The sequence below is a fragment of the Plectropomus leopardus genome, chromosome 16 (genome assembly GCF_008729295.1).
Source record: "Plectropomus leopardus isolate mb chromosome 16, YSFRI_Pleo_2.0, whole genome shotgun sequence".
Lineage (NCBI taxonomy): Eukaryota > Metazoa > Chordata > Actinopteri > Perciformes > Serranidae > Plectropomus > Plectropomus leopardus.
Genome location: NC_056478.1, coordinates 20,011,176 through 20,033,913, shown reverse-complemented (window position 1 = coordinate 20,033,913; position 22,738 = coordinate 20,011,176). Strand labels below are relative to the sequence as shown.

Sequence of the window (22,738 nt, the reverse complement as noted above, 5' to 3'; positions counted from 1 at the left end):
ATATTAGATAAGTATTTTTGTTTAATCTTGGAATTTTCAAGTGTAAAAAATGTGCCATTGAAACCCTTTCAAATTGCAAATATTGATCCCACAGCCATTAAAGCATAAAACATGCACTGTATTATTTCTGGGTTTCATTCTTGGAATTTGTCATTGTTACTAATTTTCACCTAATAACTTTCTACATATTTACCATATGGAGAAAATACATGCTATTTCCACTAGGTGCACTGTCACAATCAGTGTTGCTGCTAACCACTGATATATCCCAGACTGTGAAATTAAAAAAAGTATCTACTTTGCATGTTTGATATTGGAAATAATTCATTTTTTGTTTCCATCTAAAAATATAGTAGCATCATGACAAAAACCTGGCATTTAAAGGGTTAAAATTTGGAAAATTACTGAATATTTGATATTTATAATTAGAACTGATGTTGGTTATAATAAAATCACTCAAAAGTATAAAATAATAATGTACAACATTTTTTAAAGCTTGGTTTTGAAAAGCGCAAAGTGATACGAGTGTGTGTAATATTAAAGCGGCCCTATGGGTTGAATATTTTTCCAGTGAAAAATAAGTCAAAAAATATTTTTCATTGTTGCATTAAAAAGAAGTCATAGTGTAAAGTCATGACTTTAACTGTATGAAACACACCCTGTTGTAACCCTCACTTAATGAACTGCGACCGTGTCGAGTGAAGAAATGACAGTTTTTGTTTTCACATGCTGTTTCCTGTTAACAGAGACAGCAAACTACCTTGACAACAGGTGCAAGTATGATGCTGAATATATTACAATGTGTGAACCTTGAGCTAATGACTCAGGCGAAATCTGGACCTGCTGGGAACCACGGACCTAAATAATGTAGCATTAAAGTCGTACTCCTACACACAACTAACAATAAATATGTCTGGAAAGATGCCTACTGCAGTATTAAACATCGGTGAAGTTTCCACTTGCCAGTAGTGTTTACTTTATGCTGACCCTTTTACCACTATTTGGTCGCCGTTCGTGATCTGTGGTGATCTTTTGTTGTATGACATGTTGATGTAGGGGTTCGTGAGGCTCTCCACACTGGTTTTAATAGCACTGGTGTTGCTTGAGCTCTGATCACTGGTACCATCAGTCATCTCTTTGGAGTGGCTGCTCTTGTAGTAGTAGATGAACAGAAAGAAACCTGCCAGGCAAAGAAAGATGGTCACTCGGAAAAACAAATTATGAAATATGATGCTTTTTTAGTTCATCGCTACTTGACACTCATTGCTCATGTAGGTGGGTTTTATTTAAAGTCGTCAATCCCATATCCTGCTTCAGCATGCCTCTCAGGTTTTGATGAAGCTTATGATGGAATAACTGAAAATTTCCAGAGCTACAGTAACATAGCTACAATACAATACAGCAGTGGTAAATTTAAGGCTAAGTCAGTTTAGTGAAATTTGAAAGTGTGACCACTGGTGGCCCAAGACCCAAAAATGTTTTAAAGGGACCCCAATTTGCCAAAATTTGTGCTCACCATAAATTAAAAAAAAAAAACAAAACAAAACATGTCACAATGTCACTGCCTGTGTAAGACAATAATGACCTCCAATTATTAGGTGGGTGGGGCAACTGAATCAGGGAAGCAGTACTCTCATTAAGTCTTAGCTCTTTTTATTGTCTGTGACAAAGTCATGACAGCTGGTATTATTTTCACTTTGAGTCTCTATCATAGACTGTATATAAAGATGGACACACACCCCCACTTACCCCAGCAATGGTTAAGCGAGGCTAAAATATCCCAGATACAGGCACTGCCATCTTGCACTGGTGATGTCATTGAGAGGTGGATTCTGCACAGTAGTCTACACAGCTGTCAATCATGCTTTTTTTGTAGAATTAAATTAAAACCGAAGTTATCATAAAAATGATCACTTGTCTTTGGGAAAACTGTATTTGGCGTGTATTTTGAGTTTTTAGTTTGGCCTGTGTCCATTCACTAACATGGAGGGCCAGGCTTTATGACCTATACTGCAGACAGACACCAGGGGGCGATCGAGATTGAAACGTTACACTCTGGGGTAGCTGTCATGCTGCCTGTCTTTATATATAGTCTATGGTCTGTATGTGTGTGTCATTATGACAAAATGTGACCCTGTGGCACCTATTGTAGCTGGAACTACCACAGCAGCGGTTCTGGTCATTTTGTCTGGTAATTATATGTCTGTTTGTTTATCTGTCTGTGGACAAATTTTGTCAACACAATAACGTCGCAACTGTGCAAGATGCAATCATGAAACTTCAAAGGTGTATAGTTTGTATCAAAATAAAGCTGAGTTTAAAGGTGGGTGTGATCTGAGCAAACGGGGTTAAAAGAGGGATAGAGCGATACATATTAATGAAAGCAGTTTTATCCTGTGAGTAAAGCAGGAGAAAAACTACCTACATGAGCACTGAGTCTAGAATTGTATTCAATTAAATTGCTTAAAATGCAGCAGGGCGATAAATTGAAAGATTATTATTGCAGTCGTTAATACCTTGGAAAGAATTGAGGACCGTGAAAATGTAGTAGGATGGGATGCGGAGGACGCCGTTGGCAAAGAAGGCAAAACCCCATGTGACACCCAGGATGCAACACAGTCCCAGAATGTTTACCATGTTCTTGCCATTTGTGCTCGTTTGTGCGGTGCCATTTCTTGCTCTCTTGAGACAGCAGAGCCAGGTCACAATGGTGATGAAGGCAGTGAGGGTGAAGATGAAGACCAAAGCATAGTAGCCGATGTTGACAATGTAGTGGACATCATTGTCCGTTATCCAGCACCTTGGAACAGATGGACATTTCAGTAAGGGGAGGGAAATATGTCTCATTGTGTATATTAGATACATAACCCCTAAATACATAATTGAACTATTGAATTGAAAACTATTTATTTATCAACTATTTATTCATACATTTTAGTCTGTTTTATCTTTTTATATTTTAATATCTTAAAAATCTAAAAGTGCTAAACAAATAAAATCTTATTGATTGATTGTTTTATTGACTGATAACCTGCAGACTCACATGGCTACGGTGTCCTTGGTGTCGCTAGAGTTGATTTGTTGTTCACCATATTTTCCGATGCTTATCAGCACAATTGCAATGACACTTGGTAGTACTGGAAATGGCGTAAGAAAATTAACCCGACTTGCGAATCTTACCTTCATGTTCAGGTAAAAAAAAAAAAAAAAAAGCACAAAACACAGACTCAGACTCACGCCAACTGATGATGCAGACTTTGAGTATGTAGTGACGGATTGTAATTCCCCTCCCCGAGTACAGCTGCAGGCTGAAGTGGAAGGCCTGCACAGCAAACCAAGTGAAAGTGGCCAACATGAAGTAGTGCATGAGAGCCGCCATGATCTTACAGCCCACATCGCTCTTCATATTTGCCACATAGCTGTTGGTCAGGAAAGTTAAGTTAAGCAGGAACATGGCAGACACCAGGTGGATGAGGATCCTTGTGGATATCCTGGATTTGGTCTTCCTGTGAGGAGAGACAAACAAAGACATCAGATTTTATATTTTTCTTTTGAGTATGGGCAGTTTATGATTGCTAATAGACAAATCGATTTTTTTTTTTTATGATTTCCCCGACTAATGAAGGAGTTAAGTATACTGAACACTGAATTAGGTATTTAGTTCCCATTAATTTGATAATTAGGACATTGTTTAACTCAAATATCTGGCAAAATTGCTAAACATTCACTGGTGTCAGATTCTCAAACACCATAATTAGTTGGTTTTCTTTGTTTTCTTTGTAAATTAGTTTTGGGACTGTCGTTCAGACAAAATTTGACATATTTGTACTTTTAGTGTGTCTACAGGTATCAAGACACTTAAAGAAAATACTTTTTAAGACACTTTCAAGATATTTTAAATCAAATTTAAGTCTGATTTTTAACAGATCATCTTTTTCTTTAAATTAAGCCATGCTGGTAAAAAATAATGGTAAGTATTTATGTAGTTTAACAACGGCAAATTATCAGAAAATGGGCCGATGGGCACAGATATGCAAAACCTCTCATACACTGACAGAAGATACACAGACTTTATAGTTGTTTAGCCCCATGTTGTGTTGTTTGCACCCTTCTGTGGTTTTGTATCTCTTTGTAGTTATTTTGTCTCTGAAATAATTTTTTTGGTCCTCTTTTTGTCTCTTATTGGTTGTTTTGCCATTTTTTGTCATTATTTTGTTTCACTTTGTGGTTATTTTTGAACCTCCTTCCGACTAGTCGGTACTTGTTAATTTGAGTGGTATTTTGGGGGTGAAGGTCGGGGGGATAAAGTGTAAATACAGTGTTAGGTTCATTGGTAGGTTCAAAGATTTATGAATGTCAACTTTTACATTAAAGAGCTTAACTCATTTTAAAACAAAGAAATTAAAAGATGGATAAATTTAGTTTGATGAATTGTTTGTGCCAATTAAGATTCAAATGCAATACTGTTTAATGACTCTTAAGGCCTAATATTTATAATATTAAAGTCAAGACATTAAGACTAGTTAAGGACCTGCATACGCCCTGACTTTACCTGATTATTTACATTCCATGAACCCTCTCCTACTCCGCTGCATTTCAGAGGGACACATTGTACTTTTTTATTTTTATTTTATTTGATGGTTGTAATTACAGTCACTGATTAAATTTAGATTTTACATTCTACACACATTAACTGTTAAAAATATGACGCATTGGGGAAAAAAAAACCTACACAACTGTATATAAATATTACTATTAATTAACGATAAATCAATTTATTTGTCTTAAAAAATGATTAGCAAAAATATTTCATGGTTTCAGCTTCTTAAATGTGTCAATTTGCTGTCGTTTGTCTTAAATGTCAGAAAAACTGAATAATTATAAGGTTTCGATGGTTGGTCAGACAAAAGGAGACAATTTAAGGTGTCACTTTCTGTTCTGATGTTATGTTATGATGAAATATCTCACTAATTGTATTACATTTAAAACAAACAAACAAACAAAAAAAACAATAATTGGATTGATCAAGAAAACAACCAGCAGATTAACAGATAATGAAAATAATCATTAGTTGCAGCTCTATATAAAATGGTTAAAAATTTGCTCCACCTTATAACAGTAAAACACTACTTCCACATCCATGCATTAGTAATAATAATCTATTCATATACTGAATAATAGTAAATTATTAGAAATACCACATACACTCACGAGGGCCATTTGTCCTCTTTTGCTACTTAAAGTTGGCTAAATTTTACTGATAATACCGCTTTGAGCTCCACGAGAGTGCCATCTGGTTTCATTATATTAGAGAGAAGGCAGAAAGCTCTACGTAAGATCTCCCACACTTGGCAACGCAAACCTAAACAATCTAGACTGATGAATACCACTACAGGTAAGAGGAGAAATATGTATTTTTGGTTTTGGGGTGAACTGTCCCTTTAAAAAAAAAAAAAAAAAAAAAGAAAATTCCCACAAAAAACAATGAGGTCCAGTAGATATATTAAATTTCTATGTTTGGGTTTTTTAACAAAGGAACAACACTCTGCTCTTGAAAGCTTACACATGGTGGATATTACTATTTTGAGGCTCAGTATATTCAAATTGTGCTCTTTTTAGGCCAACAAAAATAATTACTTGAAAAAAAAAGCAATTATCCACTTGAATATTATTTATACATGTGTAGAGAAGGCTTAGAACAGCATTTACATCTTCAGTTTGAAATACAGGTAACACTTAATTCTACGTTGCAGTAATTTCCTGATCATTTCCTGAATGTTTCTTGGGATAAAAAGCTATTTAGTCTTAAATTAGTTACGGAGAGAACGTTCTGTTATTGTTACCTTATTAGGATGTGGATGAAGAGGATGAGACCGAGAAAAAACATGGAGATGCCACAGCCAACTTTGGTGATGATAGTGAGGGTGTTCAGATCATTACTAGATATGGTTTCATTTACAGGAGCCTGCAAAGAGCAAAAAAATTGAAACCACTATTAAGAACTTTGCCACGGCCATTAGTAATTAAGAGTGGTTTATGATGAACTTCATTCTGAGGGTGGATGGACAGTGTGGGCAAAAGAAAAATTGGGTAGCTACAGAGTGCATTCAAGATCGTCATACAGAGACTCGTCCAAATATTTGTATTCCACTCAAAAAGTATGTCATGAAACTATTACAAAAGACGTAAAACGCACCAATAAGATGGCAAAAAATGTCAAATGTGAGCACTCGCAGGTAATGTTTTCTCCACTATTATTCGTCCGACATCCGTCATGAGTCCACGTCGGTCGACTCCCTAAAAGTATAAACAGTGCAGAAAATTGGGCGGTTCATCAGTTCATTTGGAGGCTGAAGCATCAGCGCTCCATGAGAGCAGTACATTTTAAACATGGAAAATAGTATAATATCAAACTCAGATATGAATTAAGGTCCTCTAAAGTCAAACACGGGATAAAGTAGGTTTGACTGTGAGGTCACGCTCACATTGTCAAAGTTGCCCTTACATGAGCCAACACAGTACTCTTCTGCCTCTGGCACGTGTCCAAACCACACACATGCAAAGACTGTGTCATTCCAAATAAACAAAAGCAGCACAAAGGCGTTGTTAACCGCAGTGTCTGCAACCTGACCAGCAAAGCATGATAACATTTTTGCAGCCTCCTGCAGTGTGTCTCTTATATACATTTAGGTGTACTAATGATAGGTCTCTATGTGCAGTTCATCTTGCAAGTTTATAGGCCTTTTTCACAGCAGAGATTTTGACTTGTCACAGTAGGAAAAGCACAGGTGTCACTATTAACATTAACATGCATCTGTCCTGTTCAAGTGTGAGGCCGTGTTTAGACGAGACAGGCCCTACTAAAACCAGAAAAGTCTTTTCTTTGCTTTTAAAAACAAATCTGTGCTCACATGATAACATTAGAGAATGATCCTCTTGTGCATAGATCAGAAAAATTAACAAAAAACACTGTGGTGTGCATGCCAGGCCAGTAGTTGGCAGTGTAACTCTGTAATGACACACAATAGAGAAACACCATGTGCGTATTCAGGCCCCCACAACGCCATTGTCGAGTGAAACCACAGATATGTTTCATTCGTCCATTTCATTCATGTAACGTAGTTCAGATTACATGTTTATGAGCTGAGATTCTCATCAGGAGGCGGCGGAGGGTGTGGTAGCTGGTGTGACACCTAGGCAATGCCAGCAAAAGCAAGCAGATACTTAAAAGCCAAAACATGATGTTTTCTTTACCCGAACAAAGTGAATTTTGTGCCTAAACAATGTCACAACATTAAATGCAAATTGAAATGTTAAGAAACATAACATTTTGATCTCATCCGAGTTTATACATCCATGGTTTGCGTGAACATGCACCACCAACATTTATTCTGCCGATTTGGCTGGGTGTTTTTTTAAGTTTTTTTAATATGTTTCATCAACACGCAGATGAGCAAATGGGAAAAATACCTTCACCATTCCACGAACAACAAGATGGAGTTCCTTCCTGTAAACAAAACAAAAGTACTGCTTTAAAAATGTGCTCTCAGGTGGATAAACAAACTCAAGTTCAAATAATACACATTCGATAATGCTCTTTTTTTAAACTTACATATTTAATGTTACAAAAACGGATGCGTATTTTGTTTGTGAGATTGGCTATCCCAGTTCCCATTTCCACTGCTAAAACCTCGTTACCTAAAACAGTGCTGTTCTTTTCATCCTGGAAGAAAAAAAATAGAAATAATGACATGATCAAATATGTTAGGTGCACCTTACATTACCTTAAGATATTTTTTTCTTACCGAGGTCATGTTGAGGAATCTGAAAACAGCTGCAAATGGTGTAATAACATTTGCATTGACAACTTTATCAAATGCTTCTTTTGGCACAGTGACAGATCTTGAAAACTGAGGCAGAGAATCCCCGCCCTCTATAACCTGCAGGGAAGAGCACAACAAGAGTGTTGTCAAAATCGTGCAAAGTTTTCAGAAAATTACTTAGTATTTAGGAAATTACTCAGTAGTCTTCCTGCTGTGTTGGATTCGTTAAAATGCTTTCACTCATGGAGAAAAAGCAAATTCTCAAATTATTTCTAAATATGAGACATAATGCCATATCCTTCATAGACCGCTTATTCCATCACTCAAGTTAGCAAATGAATGAGAAAACAGATCAGCCGCCAGAAGAAAATGGTTGGAATTACACGGCTCTGCTTAGAAAATATTTCAAATATATCGTACACTTAAACTGATATTGATTTTCTGGTGAATCTTTTTAGAAGGCTAATTGCAGCCTTCTCCACTGCAGTACATTGCCTAGCTTACATGCCACTATAGTTGGTTTATCAAAGCCGATGATAAACATGATCTTTTCCTAACCATAACCAAGCGGTTTCTGTGCATAAAAATAACCACACGTTAACCACAGTGTTGTCACAACATAAAATGTAAAGTCAGAACACATGAACACAGTACACATCCATGCTTCACAGACACCTACAATATCAACATTTTTCTGGCGATTGGGTTGCAACGTGATAATGTTCACTTCCAAAAACACACAGCTCTTCTGATGAAAATGCTACAAAATAGGATGCGCATGAATATTAAATTAAAATAATGCACCCACATTTATGTTGTCATTTGGAGACCCATAAGCAAAGGAGACTTCCTCTACTTCCTCGGGCTCTTGTTTCACAAAGACACCGCTAACTCCTTTTCCCACACCAACCACATCAGCTGAAGAATCGCTGAAGGAGTTGACTAGGTTGGACATGTTTTTCATGAAGATGCTGTTGGCAGACAGAAAATTATTCATACTTTAGATATGAGGTATAATGTGTGTTTCAAGTAAAAGAAAGCTCCCCACACAAAATGTATTATTTTGTCAATCATTACGCAGCATTATCATCATGACGCATTCGCAGCTGTACGGTAAGAATTATTGAGGAGTTGTACGGAGCTTGAGCAGAGTGGTGATTCACTTAGTACAAGACTGGATGCAGGTGTAAACAGCTAGCATGGCACGGTCCAAAGTTAAAAAAAAAAAAAAAAAAGCCAATCAGCAGTTTACCAATTAAAGGTCCAGTGTGTAAGATTTAGGGGAAATTTAGCGGCTTCTAGTGCTGGGGGTTGCTGATTGTAACCAGCTGAAACTTCTCCCAGTTAGATTGCCTTTAGGGTTCATTGTTCAGGAGGTTTTTATGGGAACCGAATTATCCCCAGAGATCTAGTCCTCACAAAAACAAAACAAACCAGGTGATGAAAAACAGTAAAAACACTGAAAAAAAGTAGTTTTTACATTACAAATCAGTGTTTCTTCAGCGCTGTTTGACTATCAGAGACAGGCAGCTTGTCCACCACATGCTACTGTGTGGTTGCCCTTTTTCTCTGCTTATCATCTTAAGATCCAGATGTTCAGGAAGTTATTATCCACAGAGGTGGGCAGATGGGCCTCTAGCTACAGTGGCCATCTCAAAATGTAAATGGCCCTATATAAGGCCGGTTTTTGGCTACTGTCAAAACATGGCAGCGAACATGTCGATCTCCACAGACGAGGACCTGCTAAATGCCTAATTCCTAGGTAACAAGGTGATTTTACACTAATGAAAACATACTTATTTTATTATATTCCATTTCTGCAAATATCGCCCCTAAATCATACACACTGGACCTTTACCATGTTCTTGTATTCTTAAGTCATACTCAATCAGAAATGTAACGTCTTTGGCTTTAGGGGAAGTTTTGTATGCTGACTATTTCTTGGTAGAATCACAGCGGGAGCGGTGACTTCCCGGAGCTGTTGACACCACAGGGCTTCTGGGCACATCATGATATTAGCATTTCTATTTGCGTATAAACAAATATTTTGGGTTAGAGGAATGGGAAGGCAGACTCTAATCTTTGCATGGAACCAAACAGTTGTTTCTTCTTGCTTTCAACCTTCAAATTTCTGTGCTTAAGCTTTGCAGTAGTTTTAAATCTTCTCATCTCACTAGGCAGGTTTACAATAATCCTCAAAATTGAAATTGCGAATATAAAAATATGCCTGACGGACACACGTCAATTTCGAAAAAAAAAAAAAAAACCCTCCTTTTACACCTGCATGAGGTGGTTGGTGGCGCATAAGGTGATTTGAAAAAGCCATTATTTGCAAAACTGCAATGGAGACACTTTTTTTTGGCTCTTATAGGTCACATAATGATATGGCGATGCGCTTGTCGGTAGAAACCGGCTCCCTCGGGCATGATACAGCGGACGCTACAAGAGGTGCTTTTGCATCGCATAACTCTTCAAAAGTTGAGTGGATCATCTGACAGTTTTGAATCCACAGTTCCTCTGTGAAATAGTGGACTATCACCTCCCAGAAATCCCTCTGCTACCAGGTATGAGGGGCTCGCCTTTACATTATCACTCGCATAAGATGCCTACATCGTCTTCCATTGGACATAATGATGGCAAGTGCGGAGGCTGCAACAAACCTGCTAATGATTTTAACATCCATCACTATGCTTCTTGGTATGTTATCATAAGAGGAGAAGTCACAAAATATCACTCAGTGGAAACGCATCATCTTAGAATTGATCGACATTTGGAAAATATTGCTCAAGTTTTGTGAATAAAATAAAATGTCTCCAAATTATATGGAGCATGTCTTACGCAGCTCCTTCAGCCTTGGGGGTTTCTCCTTGAAATACATTCTGTCCATCATACTTAAGTTGCTCTGGCTTTTTCACGGGATTGTTGCAGCTGACACAGTTTTCTTTTGTTGCTCTTGTGTTGATGATGTACCTGTTTTTGCGCTCTGGAAATAAAGAGAAATGAGTTTTATGTCAAGCGTTAGCTAGAATCTGTAAGGAAAAATGTACAGCTGAATGTAACAGTTTGTGCCAGTTAAAGCCAGAGTCCACAGCGTGATCACCATCAACATGATGTGCATTATATTGTGTAAAAAAAAATCAGAAATGACAGAAGTGCAGAAGAAACACTGAAACATTCATCGTTTGCTTTTCAGAAAGGAACTCACTAATTGTGCCGCACTTCTCTTCATTGTATTTAGTGTTTTTACATATGGACTCTGTATCCACACATCGAATCTGACAAGATCCTATTAATGGAAACACATCAGAATCAAGTACTCTTCCACAGTAAAAAACAAAAAAGAAATATAAGCCAAGTGGGACATAACAATACAACATTCAGAAAGCAAACATCTAAAATGATGTCTGAAATTACTAATTCAAGTATATTGACTTGGTAAATTAAGAGAGCTGTCTATGAGGGTTTGTTAAAAAAAAAGTGAATAGTAGACTTCTAAAATGTTCCAGATTGTTTAAGTAATGTCAGAGATGGGTAGTTGTTCAATAAATGAATTTATAATATAGATTTAATTTCTTTTGTGTACTATGTATTTTGCTGGACAAAAAAAGATTTTTAACGGAGAATTTTAACAAAATAATTTAAAAGCTTGTACTAGTGTTTTTGAAATAATTATAATAATAATTAAAATCACTCAATCATCACCTTCTGCAACCAACCCCTCCAGGGGGTCTAGGGGGGTGCAGTTTCCCCCAGAAGAAATTTTTTTAAACTCAACAACTATATAATAATATATATATTCTATATATATATATATATATATATATATATATATATATATATATTATAGTGCAACTTTTTAGTTTTTTACATTCTTTTAAAGATATATATTTTATTTTAATAATCATTTATAATTATTTTAATATAATTTATTGAGGACATTTTGAGCACAAATCCCCACCAAAACAATTTAGATTATAATGAATGCCTATTAAAATGCTTAAAATGCATTATTACATAATTTAATATGTCATCTGTCATATCCTGTTGTCATATTTTATGTCATATTTTTGGTTGTTATACTGTTTTGTACTGTATCATGCTCTGCTGTAATAATACTGCTTGATGTCTTTTGCTCTCATTCAGTTTGTTGTTTTTAAAGTTTTCTTATCTTAGAAATGTACTTACAAACTTACAAATTCTCTGCTGCACTTAATATTTATCGTTTTTAAAAAAAGGCATCTGCTAAATGCCCGGTCTTATTTTCATTTGTAAGCAATACTTCATGGCCTAACTGTTCAGTTCCGCCACATTTCAATTGTTGTTCACTCTCAGCTGGCACCGGACGAAATATGTCTTCAGAAAGACGTTTGGCACTTTTTAGTCGGACAGATATTACATTTTGGTGGGAATAAAAATCAGGTTGACAATATTTTAAAAGTCTAACGACGTTAGAATTTCTGTGGACATTGGGGTTTTTTTTTTCCATACCTTACGACTAAATTTTGTTATTCTACGTCAAGATGACGTCAGCATAAGACAATTGGAACAAGTTGGATTTTGGGAAAAAAAAAAAAAAAGACTTACAAACTAAACTCAAAACCAAAAAAATATCAACGTGACCTGTTGTCAGGTTTAAGGTGAAACCCATATTGAGAAAACTAAATGCTTAAAATGTGATATCAGTTTTTATAGAATGTACAATTTTATCCTTACGTTACAAATGACATTTTCTCATACTCTTATTTTGTGTTTTATTTTCCTACATTTCATGAGCAAGGATTTATCTGTAACAAGATATTTTTCAGATGTATATTTGTGCCCATCTCTGCCTAGAATTTAATGACTTAATTTGAAGAAACTTGATATATAAATAACTCTGTTTTTATCTTCTTTTTTTCAAACTTAACTGTAAAGAAAAAAGTTTACCTGTGAGAGTGTGATTGAAGACGCACTTTGAATCTGGGTAAGAGAAATTTATATTAACAAAAAATAATCATCATCTCTTATCTTTGTAGATTTAAGATAGAACTGCTGTTTTCATTCTTAAAGGGCCAAATACAAGCACGCGCGCACACACACACACACACACACACACACACACACACACACACACACACAATTACACATGCTTTTTAACTTCCCCATCCTCTCCTCTGCTCTAGTGTGCTGGATAAGAAGTAAAGGTGAATATAATTTAATTGTGTGATACTCACAACATTGAAAACTGACACTCTAAAACATAAAATACAGTTTTAAATCACCTGATAGGCCAGACAGTGTGACGCTGCATTTCCCCTCCAGGACATACAGTTTCAATTTCCTTTTGATGTGACTTCTTGAGATGTGCAGTAGATGAGAACCATTATTTATCACAATTTTGGGCCACGGCCAGTCCTTCTTTCCTGTTGATTGTAAACAGAAATACAGTCAGTTTTTATTCTGCTGAAATGCTGATGATGTTTAAACAAAAATCCAATACTCAAGTAGGTTGTACTCACTTTTTTCAATTTCATTTTTCTTCACAAAAATGACGCAACTCTTTTCTGAGAGGTAAAGAATGCAGTCATTTATGTCACATAGTCATTTCATTTTGCATCTCTTGCCTACTTTTACACAATATGTTAAAGCAATTAACCCCAACCAGAATTGCTCACAAACAAAATTTAGTATATACAAATGATAAAATCTGAGTCTCCTTACTTGCTTGTTGGGCATTGGGGGTAATCTTTTGACCTGAAAGAGACACAAGTATGCTTGAAACAAATTAATTGTACAAACTGTTATCAAAGCATGCCTTCAAAAGTGTTTAAAGCTCCCCAAAAATGACCATACACAGAGTCAACGTGAAATGCCTGTCCACTAGAGAGGGACGAGACATGCAAACTGTTTGCGAATACTTCAGTGTTTTTCAGTCCAAGGACCCTTTTGCTGAAAGAGAGATGGAGCAGGGGCCCCCAATGACATTCATTTTCCGTAACCTCGGAAGAGCCGCGGGGGGGGGGGGGTTGGAGCCAAAGGTGGGGTACAAAATTATAGTTATTTTGCATGTTGTATAATTTTAAAAACATAAATACAGCTATTATATAGTTGTTAAGCTGCACCCCTTCCTCCCAGACTTAGCATGATGGTTTGTCGCCAAACAACTAACTACCGTAATTAAAGTGTTTATAGTAGTTTTCACTTACCCTGTTTCCAATGTTTGCGTGCATTGATGAATGCAAAGAAGTTATCAGCAACAACATAATGCTGTTTCCCTTTACATCCTTTGAGTTTCACAATAGATTTATCTCCTTCATGGCAATCTTTAGGGGCCGAAGTGCCTTTAATCAAATCAGATAACAAGTTAAATACCATGTTCTTCGCACCCATATTTTTACATCCTATATTAAGAACTCTTTGAAACCTGGGCTTGATATCTTTCAAAAACATGAGAGGGCAATCAGAAATTTGGCCTAAACATATGGAAGAAATTAGCAAAAAATAAAAGTTATAAGAAAATTAACTGAAAATAAGCAAAAAGAAAGAAAAATAGAAAGAAAGAACAACAAAATGAAAGAAACAAAAGAAAATGATCTCAAGAGAGTGTTACAAAGAAACTGTCTTTTTCTGCAACATAATTTTAAATAAATAATGAAGAAAATTATAAATATAGCTGTATGTACATTTCCCTTCATTTTGTCATAATATTTAATAATCTCCCCAGCAAATTTACAGATTATTTCCCTGTCATCTTTACCATTTTTTTTGAGTATGTGGGACATTTCTTGTAAAGTTTTCTCATTTTGTTTTTCCTGTGTTTTTAGAAGAAATGAAACAGATTTTCTATGATAATACCATAATATTTCTGAATGGCATCTGAACGCAGCACAAGAAAACTGATGTTGATCAAGGTGTTAATGAACAACAGCAGACATTAAGACTTTTCCAGTTCTCTATTTTTATGCTAAAAATGTCCTTCCTTAGGAGAATAATACGATGTTACATATGCAAGCTACTAGACTTCAGCATTATGAAATTGTGTTTACTTACAAACAGGAAAAATCAACAGAAGGCTCGCAAACAGCATCCAAGTCTTCCAGTCCATGTTTTCTAGATGGCGTTCAGTCCTGGCCAGGATTTGTGAACCATTAACTGCCGCACTAGATGAAAAGTTAATTATTTTTTTCTTAAGTACTTTCCAATAACAGATTATCAGCCCAAAGTCTTTTCTCACCTTTCTCAATTGAAGTGGAACCACTGAACAGCAGCACTAAACAAAAACTACTGAACCTCTTGGCCACACGAATGTGTTATCAATGTGACAACCCGATGGAGGAATTTTGTTTTGGGTTGCAAATTCACAGTTCCTGAAAATAACATTGTGTAGCTCTCCATATGCAAAATACCCAAAGCAACATCATCCTCCATCAGTTTCCTGGTATGAAATTCAAGAAATAAATGATGGTGAACAATATGCTTGGGTAAAGAATATTATTGTCTGCTTACAGTAAAATATACCAAGTGTGTAAATTTAAAAATAAAAATAACTCTTAATCTTTTTACAGAAACCTCCTCAGAAGTGCCTGAACATTTTTTTCTGACAAGTCTACTTTAAATATAAAGCAAATGGTAAATTTCCAAGAGCAAAGTATAAATACATTCAGGGAAAAACATCTAAAGTTTTTTTTTTTTTTAAATTTCATTATTTACTTGTCAATCCATACAATCCAAGGTAATTAGCAGTTAAAATGCAGCTTCTGCATATCACTTTTTTTTAGACAACACATGTACATGCAAGTGAGGGGGACAGTGCTGACCATGAACTTGAATTTGCAGATACTTGTCAGTTTTAATTGCTCCTGACCTATTCCTGCCCCCCTACTTTAGACGCCCTTGCTCAGACCACATCCATCTTTGAACTTGGCCTTCATTGTGATCTCAACTACACACCTGTAAAGGTTCGTGACTGCATGTTGTTATCGTGTTGATAAAAATCTGTCCACAGACAGACAGAGAGATAAACACTTGGCAAAGTACACACACACACACACACACACACACACACACACACACACACACACACACACACAAAAGGTGACATATGTATCTGGTAATGTTTTTTTAAGTTACATAAGTGACATATTTTATAGCCATTTCATATTATATTCAATGCATAGCAATATCTGTACAGAATAACTTAAACTACAAATATCCCAAAAAGTAAACGCATGAACTGCAGGAACTTTGTGCAAAACGAGATTTAAATGAATTTTGAGCAGATTATTTCCAGTGATTATTACATCAGAGATGTTTTTCCTGCTATTTTAGGAACTTTTTACATGATTCAATGACATACTTAGATACAATGTCTTTGTTGACATATTCAATGTTCTTGTCTCTCTGACACTTGTCTGTTGCTCTGTTTAACAGCATACTTTCTAATGGAGGACAAGGTGCCCACCTTGCATCATTGTGCCCTTGTCCTGTGAGATTAAAAAAAAAGTTTTTATTGTGAATAATAATCTAAAATTTAAAAATGAAATGCTAAAATACAGGCATACTGAGCCCAACTTTCTGAACCAGTGCTGTTTTTCCTGTAGGCTGATCCTGGCATTGTCTTGCTTCCCTCATCAAAAAGCCTGTTTTATTAGATTTTAGATTTAGATATGAGGCAAATAAACATTTATGATACCTACACATTTCTCAGTTTAGTTTTTCAGCAAGATAATCTTCACAAACGAACACCACTTTTAGGATTTTTGAAGCCTAAATTAGCAGAAATAAAAAGCTAACATTAAGCGATACTCAAACTACACTACAGTCGCATGACTTAATGTCACCACACATCGAGGCTGTACAAAGTGGTCATCATGACGACGTTCTGTGTACTGTAAAAACAAAGTTGTTTTTTTTTTACTTTAAAACATTGGTGCAGAGGCTGCCTTAGATATTTGTGTTGACTGAATTTGAGAAGAGTTGAATCATTGCAAAAGTATCTTAACTTGTCCTCTCAAATTCAGTAAACTTAAAATTTAAAGCAGCCTGGACTCTAACTTTTTTAAGTTAAAACAAAAAGTTTCCTTTTAAGATGCATGTGCATTTGTCCCCCACCCCCACAAAAAACATAACTAAATAAAAGTAGTAAAGAATTTATATTTTGACAAAATTAAGGACATTTTCACCTGTAACTAATGTAGGAGAGGGAAAAAAGGTGCAGAAAAATTCACCAGAATGCAGGAAATTAAGTGTATGCCCCAACATTCCTGTTTCATATGTGCCCCTAAAGTTGACACAAAAGCTGTGCCCTTGCATCCTTGTCTTTACTCTATAGTCTCATTTAGCCACTTATTAGCAACCATCTTTTTGAAGACCTGTTAAAGCTTTAATTCTTCAAAGTGGGGTATTCACTGATATATTTAATGTTGGTTAAGTCTCTTAACCACAAACTTGTCTCAGGAATACCAAAAACCCATTTAAAAAACAAAATGACAATGAGATGAGGAAAGCCAGAGAGCTAAAACACAAACTCATTTCGGGGTTCTAGGACTCATTCACTGGAAACGCTATTAAGCCCATGTAAAACAACATTGATTTTTTTTTTTTTTCTTTCTTTTTTTTTTTTTTTACAGATAAACAAATAGGAAATGTGTTAATTCGTGACTTCTAGAGGTGCTGGTTGCCGGATTTTGTTACCTTTAATAAGTCATTTGTACGCATTAATTTAGGTCGGAGCCAGGCTAGCTGTTTGCTGCCTTCATTGTGCCTTCGTTGTGATCTCAACTACACACCTGTAAAGGTTCGTGACTGCATGTTGTTATCGTGTTGATAAAAATCTGTCCACAGACAGACAGAGAGATAAACACTTGGCAAAGTACACACACACACACACACAAAAGGTGACATATGTATCTGGTAATGTTTTTTTAAGTTACATAAGTGACATATTTTATAGCCATTTCATATTATATTCAATGCATAGCAATATCTGTACAGAATAACTTAAACTACTACAAATATCCCAAATAGTGAACGCGTGAACTGCAGGAACTTTGTGCAAAACAAGAGATTTAAATGAATTTTGAGCAGATTATTTTCAGTGATTATTACATCAGAGGTGAGTTTTCCTGCTATTTTAGGAACTTTTTACATGATTCAATGACATACTTAGATACAATGTCTTTTGTTGACATATTCAATGTTCTTGTCTCCCTGACACTTGTCTGTTGCTCTGTTTAACAGCATACTTTTATAATGGAGGACAAAGTGCCCACCTTGCATCATTGTGCCCTTGTCCTGTGAGATTAAAAAAAAAGTTTTTATTGTGAATAATAATCTAAAATTTAAAATGAAATGCTAAAATACAGGCATACTGAGCCCAACTTTCTGAACCAGTGCTGTTTTTCCTGTAGGCTGATCCTGGCATTGTCTTGCTTCCCTCATCAAAAAGCCTGTTTTATTAGATTTTAGATTTAGATATGAGGCAAATAAACATTTATGATACCTACACATTTCTCAGTTTAGTTTTTCAGCAAGATAATCTTCACAAACGAACACCACTGGTTGCGGATTTTGTTACCTTTAATAAGTCATTTGTACGCATTAATTTAGGTCGGAGCCAGGCTGGCTGTTTGCTGCTGTTTGTTGTCTTTATGGTAAGCTAAGCTAACCGGGCTCCTGGTAAGACAACGTTGGGTGTTTTGGCATCTTACAGATAATTATTTTACAGTCCACAACATTAATGTGGTTCACACTCACCTGTTTTGAGAGAAGAAGCTGTGATAAACCCACCAACTGCACACCTGCCAGGCACCAAACAGCAGGCAGGTAGCAAAGTTGCAGCTAGTGCTAGCTAGTTAGCCGCGCCGATTCCCGTGTCCACGCGCCAGACCACGCCCATAAACTCTACCTATAAACACCTGAAACCTGTGAAATCCTGCTTGATTTCCTTTTTTTCAAGTAGAAGGCAATGAGTAACTTAACAAGTAATGACCAACAAAAGACATTTATCTGAAAATTAGCAATAAAAGAAATATAAACAACAACAACAATTTTTAAAAAAGGAAATTATTACTTATTAATTAATTGATATTAATTATTAATATATACTCTGTATCACAGCCTTAACTATATAATGATAATTATCTATAGTTTTCTGGACATTTTTCATTTTTCATTCCCATGAGAGCTGCTCAGTACATTTGACATTTATAGCATAAAACTTTGGGGGAATTCAACATTTCCGGTTTCACAATAAGGGTCTATAGGCTGGCAAATATTATCTGTTTATTACATAGATGCTAAAAACTCAGAACCAATAATAAATCACTGGTTAAATTCCTTTCACCCCTCACTAGTGGCAGAAATGTAATAGTAAGACATTTTTAAAATTGTGCAGATAAAAACTAGAGCTATCCGGATGGTAAGATTATAAATAGCGGGTTTTGTAAATTGAGTGCACTGACCCTTTAATGGAGGAACGACGTGTTGTGTCTCGTCCAGAGGAGGGCAGCATCGTGTTTTTGTATCGTCTGTCCCGACTGAAATTAAACAAAGAAGTTCATGACGGAAGAGGCTCAGCAGTCACCCTGCCTGCAGCAGAGAGCATGAATACACGACATTGATCTACAGTGAGTATGAAGCGCAACAACAACACAAGATACATTTAGAGGATTTATATGCTGGCGAGGTTAGTTTTTAATCTCTAATCGGACCATTTGCGCCTGCGTTAATGTTTAAACCAAGGACTTCACTTTGTGTGTAATTAAAGAACAAGTTAACGCGCCTAGGACAACTTGTTTAAAGTGGCAATGGCACCCAAGTTTTATTAATTCAAATAAACTGTTTCCACATCGTTAGGCCGATGCTAAACTCCGTTTACATGACTGTAAACGGCTCTCTCGGTCATATCCAGACTCCCTGTAAAAATCTCTCAGTTTAGCGTTTTCTTATTCATTTCACACTCAGTGCAACACTGAATTCACTGCAGAGCATTTTATCAGCAAGAAAGGTTTGCTGGTCATTTCGGCATAACATTATTGATGCAATTTTTTAAAGGTTTTTTTTTATTAGATGTTAGCTTCCAGATGTTGGTTTTACCTGTAAACGCTAATGTCAAGTATCGACTTCAGTGAAAGGCAAATAAGCGTAAAACTTCCAAAAGTAAGCCATGGTGAATGCAAGATTTGTCCCGGATACCACGGTGGACTATGACGGTTTAAAAAAAGTCTTATTTGGTACGTGAGTGGCGTCTCCAGTGTCAGATAAATACGGCAGACTTTAATTTGCCGTTTTTTAAATTGAGGCTGGCCCAGCAGGCTGCTGAGAAAACAACAAATTTAAGACAAGAGAAAACGCAAGGAAAGCAACTTCATGTGTCAATCACATCATATCTGATAAATACACAAGATAAATTAAATACAACACTCTCACACGTTGGTGGTAAACATTTAGGAAAAACTGTGCTGCTTTTACTGTCTAGTAAGTAATGTGTTCCCATCTCTTTTTTTATTTAGGATATGTCTGCAGGTTGTGTGAGGTGGATGCTAATCCATGCAGTCAGAGCTGTGTGTGGTGGCAGCCGCGGCTACTGGACACCAGCATCAAGATTTACCATATTCAGTGAAAAATCCAACATAATTGCTTCTTCCTGGAGATGGTCTCCTTTGTCCACAGCTGCAGATAACACAGAACAGACCCCCGCACCAAAGAAAAAAAAGCATGATCCCCGAACTCAAGCCACATTCAGCAACGTTGGCCGTAGCATCCCGCAGCATGAGATACAGGTGCTCAGTGAGACAGGCGAGAACCTGGGCATCATGCACCGAGCAAATGTGATCAAAATCATGGACAAGCAGGGGCTCAAACTGGTACTGCTCAGTGAAAAGGAAAATCCTCCCGTCTACCAGCTGATGAGCGGCAAACAGATCCACGAAGAGAAGATGAAACTGCGGGAGAAGCAAAAAGCAAAACCAGGTATGTGGTGTCCTGACAGGGACCCAAATCAGACCACAGTTTAATACAGTTGTTCCCAACCTGACAGTCAGGATCCACCAGAGGTGTCACAAGATGGTTAACAAGTTTTAAGGAAGATGACAGATCTTTGCTTTTACTTGTTAAATAATAGTAAGTTTTACCTCTTAGGACCTCTAAAAATATTGAAATTCAACAGTAGAGTAGGAAAAATTAATTTTTGCTTGAACTGTCTGCATATCATAAAATTATGTAAACTTTACAGGTTGGCTGCCTTTTGCTTCAAAGGGTCACAAGACAAAAATGTTGGGATATAACAGATGTACATCGAAACCTTGAACAATTTGTTTTTGTGCCTGATGAAGAGTTCTGCACTTGAAATAACATTTTTCCACTTGTTAATAAATTATTATTATTAACATTGGAAAGTGTGTAAACCCTGAATTGCCCTATCTACAGCCATTAGAGGAGGACCTGCCTCCTATGTAGATATGAACTGCTCATTGCAGGGTAACAAAAATGCAACAATTCTTATTTTCAGGTGATTTTACACGAAAAAAAAAGATATTTATCATATTATATTCCATCTCTGCCAATATATATCCCCTCAAATCCAGCACACTGTTCCTTTAAAACAAGGCCCTGCTACTCTGTGAAGAATGTCATTACTTTGCAACCTGGCAATCCCATCTCACTACTCATCTTATCTCAGCATTCAACAGATCTTATGGCACAAAAAGTCTTGCTCAAACAATATTTGAAACAAAAAGTAGCATGTTTTGTCTCCACAGCCCCGGTGCAGTTGAAAGAGCTCTCCTTTTCAGCTGGCATCGCAGCTCATGACCTCTCCACCAAGCTGAAACAAGTGGAGAGTTGGCTGGAGAAGAAGAATCATGTTAGACTGACTCTGCGATCAGGACGCTGGACACCTTCAGACAAGCTGGTGAGGAGAAACAGACCTCTGCATCAATGTCATCATGTCATCGTGATCAAACTCGGGCTCTCTCTGTCGCCTCACCTTCTGATGTTGTTTTCCCAAACTGCACTGTTGACTTTTAATGTCTTAGTGGGTGAAGGACAGTTGTACCAGAACCACTTCATGGTCACACATTGGGCTTGTATTCCACAATAAATGCCCTTACACATACACACTTTAAATCTGAAACAAGTGTCGGTTTTATTTTTATTTTCCACAGGACACAGCTCTGGAGCAGATTGTGCAGCAAATGGAAATGACGGTGGGATTTGTTTCCACGCCAAAAGTCATACAAGACGGTAAAGCAGCCATGTGCATCATCAGACCTCCTTCAGCAAAAGAACTGTCTAAAGAGAAGAAGAACAAGTCCACAGCTTCGCAGTCTGCTGACTCAAATTCAGAAGCTGCCGAGAGCAAAACGGCTCCCGTTAGCGGCGCGGACACAGCAGAAGGGTCCACACAGCAGTGAGCAGATGGAAATAAAACATTCTCAAAAAAACCCAACGGAAGTCTGTGCTTAAATGTCACAGTTTGGTTTACATTCCCTCAGCAGGCTCTGTTTGTAGTGTGGTATGTACGTATCTAACAAAGCTTAATAATGCATAATAATAACCATCCATCACAGCCACACTGGTACCAAAACAGTGTGCATGTGCGTTTTTTTGAATGAATAGATCTACATGTTTGGACACTGAACGAGAAAGTATCACAGCCAATATTTAGCTTAATAACTGGCTAGCTAGTCGCTTTTATTTTGACTAACAGAGGTTATAGTTAAGACTGAATTTAATTGATAAGCGCAAGTTCCCATTAACAGGTTTTATCAATAAAAACACACAGCTGGGGTCATCTCAACACTCAAAACACAAAATTTTATACTACTGTTCTTATGAGGACGTTGTTCTGATTGTGAGAAGAACTGTGACACACACCAAACACAGTCCTTAAACGCACCTTAGCCTTAAAGGGATACTTAACCCCAAAATGATCA

At 36.6% G+C, this 22,738-nt stretch overlaps 2 protein-coding genes and 1 long non-coding RNA gene across 4 annotated transcripts; 1 reads left to right on the top strand and 2 right to left on the bottom strand.

Moving 5' to 3' along the window:
• Positions 1-481: 481 nt before the first annotated feature.
• On the bottom strand, positions 482-13,184 carry LOC121955738 (adhesion G-protein coupled receptor G2-like). The gene is made up of 14 exons (XM_042503807.1): positions 13,085-13,184; positions 12,750-12,782; positions 11,029-11,109; positions 10,662-10,806; positions 8,632-8,794; positions 7,806-7,940; positions 7,613-7,723; positions 7,471-7,507; positions 6,197-6,297; positions 5,844-5,965; positions 3,238-3,506; positions 3,044-3,137; positions 2,517-2,800; positions 482-1,180 (listed from the first exon to the last, which is right to left on the bottom strand). The coding sequence occupies exons 5-14, from the start codon at positions 8,785-8,787 to the stop codon at positions 978-980; spliced, it is 1,512 nt and encodes a 503-aa protein (XP_042359741.1). The 5' UTR covers positions 8,788-8,794; positions 10,662-10,806; positions 11,029-11,109; positions 12,750-12,782; positions 13,085-13,184; the 3' UTR covers positions 482-977.
• A 143-nt stretch (positions 13,185-13,327) lies between these two features.
• LOC121955184 lies at positions 13,328-18,666 on the bottom strand. Of its 2 annotated transcripts, none has more exons than XR_006106612.1 (5): positions 18,558-18,666; positions 14,853-14,962; positions 14,009-14,143; positions 13,524-13,556; positions 13,328-13,366 (listed from the first exon to the last, which is right to left on the bottom strand). It is a non-coding gene; the product is annotated as an uncharacterized LOC121955184 (long non-coding RNA). The 2 variants fall into 2 exon arrangements; XR_006106611.1 differs by lacking the exon at positions 18,558-18,666 and adding an exon at positions 15,037-15,103.
• A 698-nt stretch (positions 18,667-19,364) lies between these two features.
• mtif3 (mitochondrial translational initiation factor 3) lies at positions 19,365-22,706 on the top strand. The gene is made up of 4 exons (XM_042503746.1): positions 19,365-19,429; positions 20,315-20,774; positions 21,563-21,714; positions 21,968-22,706. Exons 2-4 carry the CDS (start codon positions 20,318-20,320, stop codon positions 22,214-22,216), a joined length of 858 nt encoding a protein of 285 aa, XP_042359680.1. The 5' UTR covers positions 19,365-19,429; positions 20,315-20,317; the 3' UTR covers positions 22,217-22,706.
• The last annotated feature ends 32 nt before the right edge of the window (positions 22,707-22,738 follow it).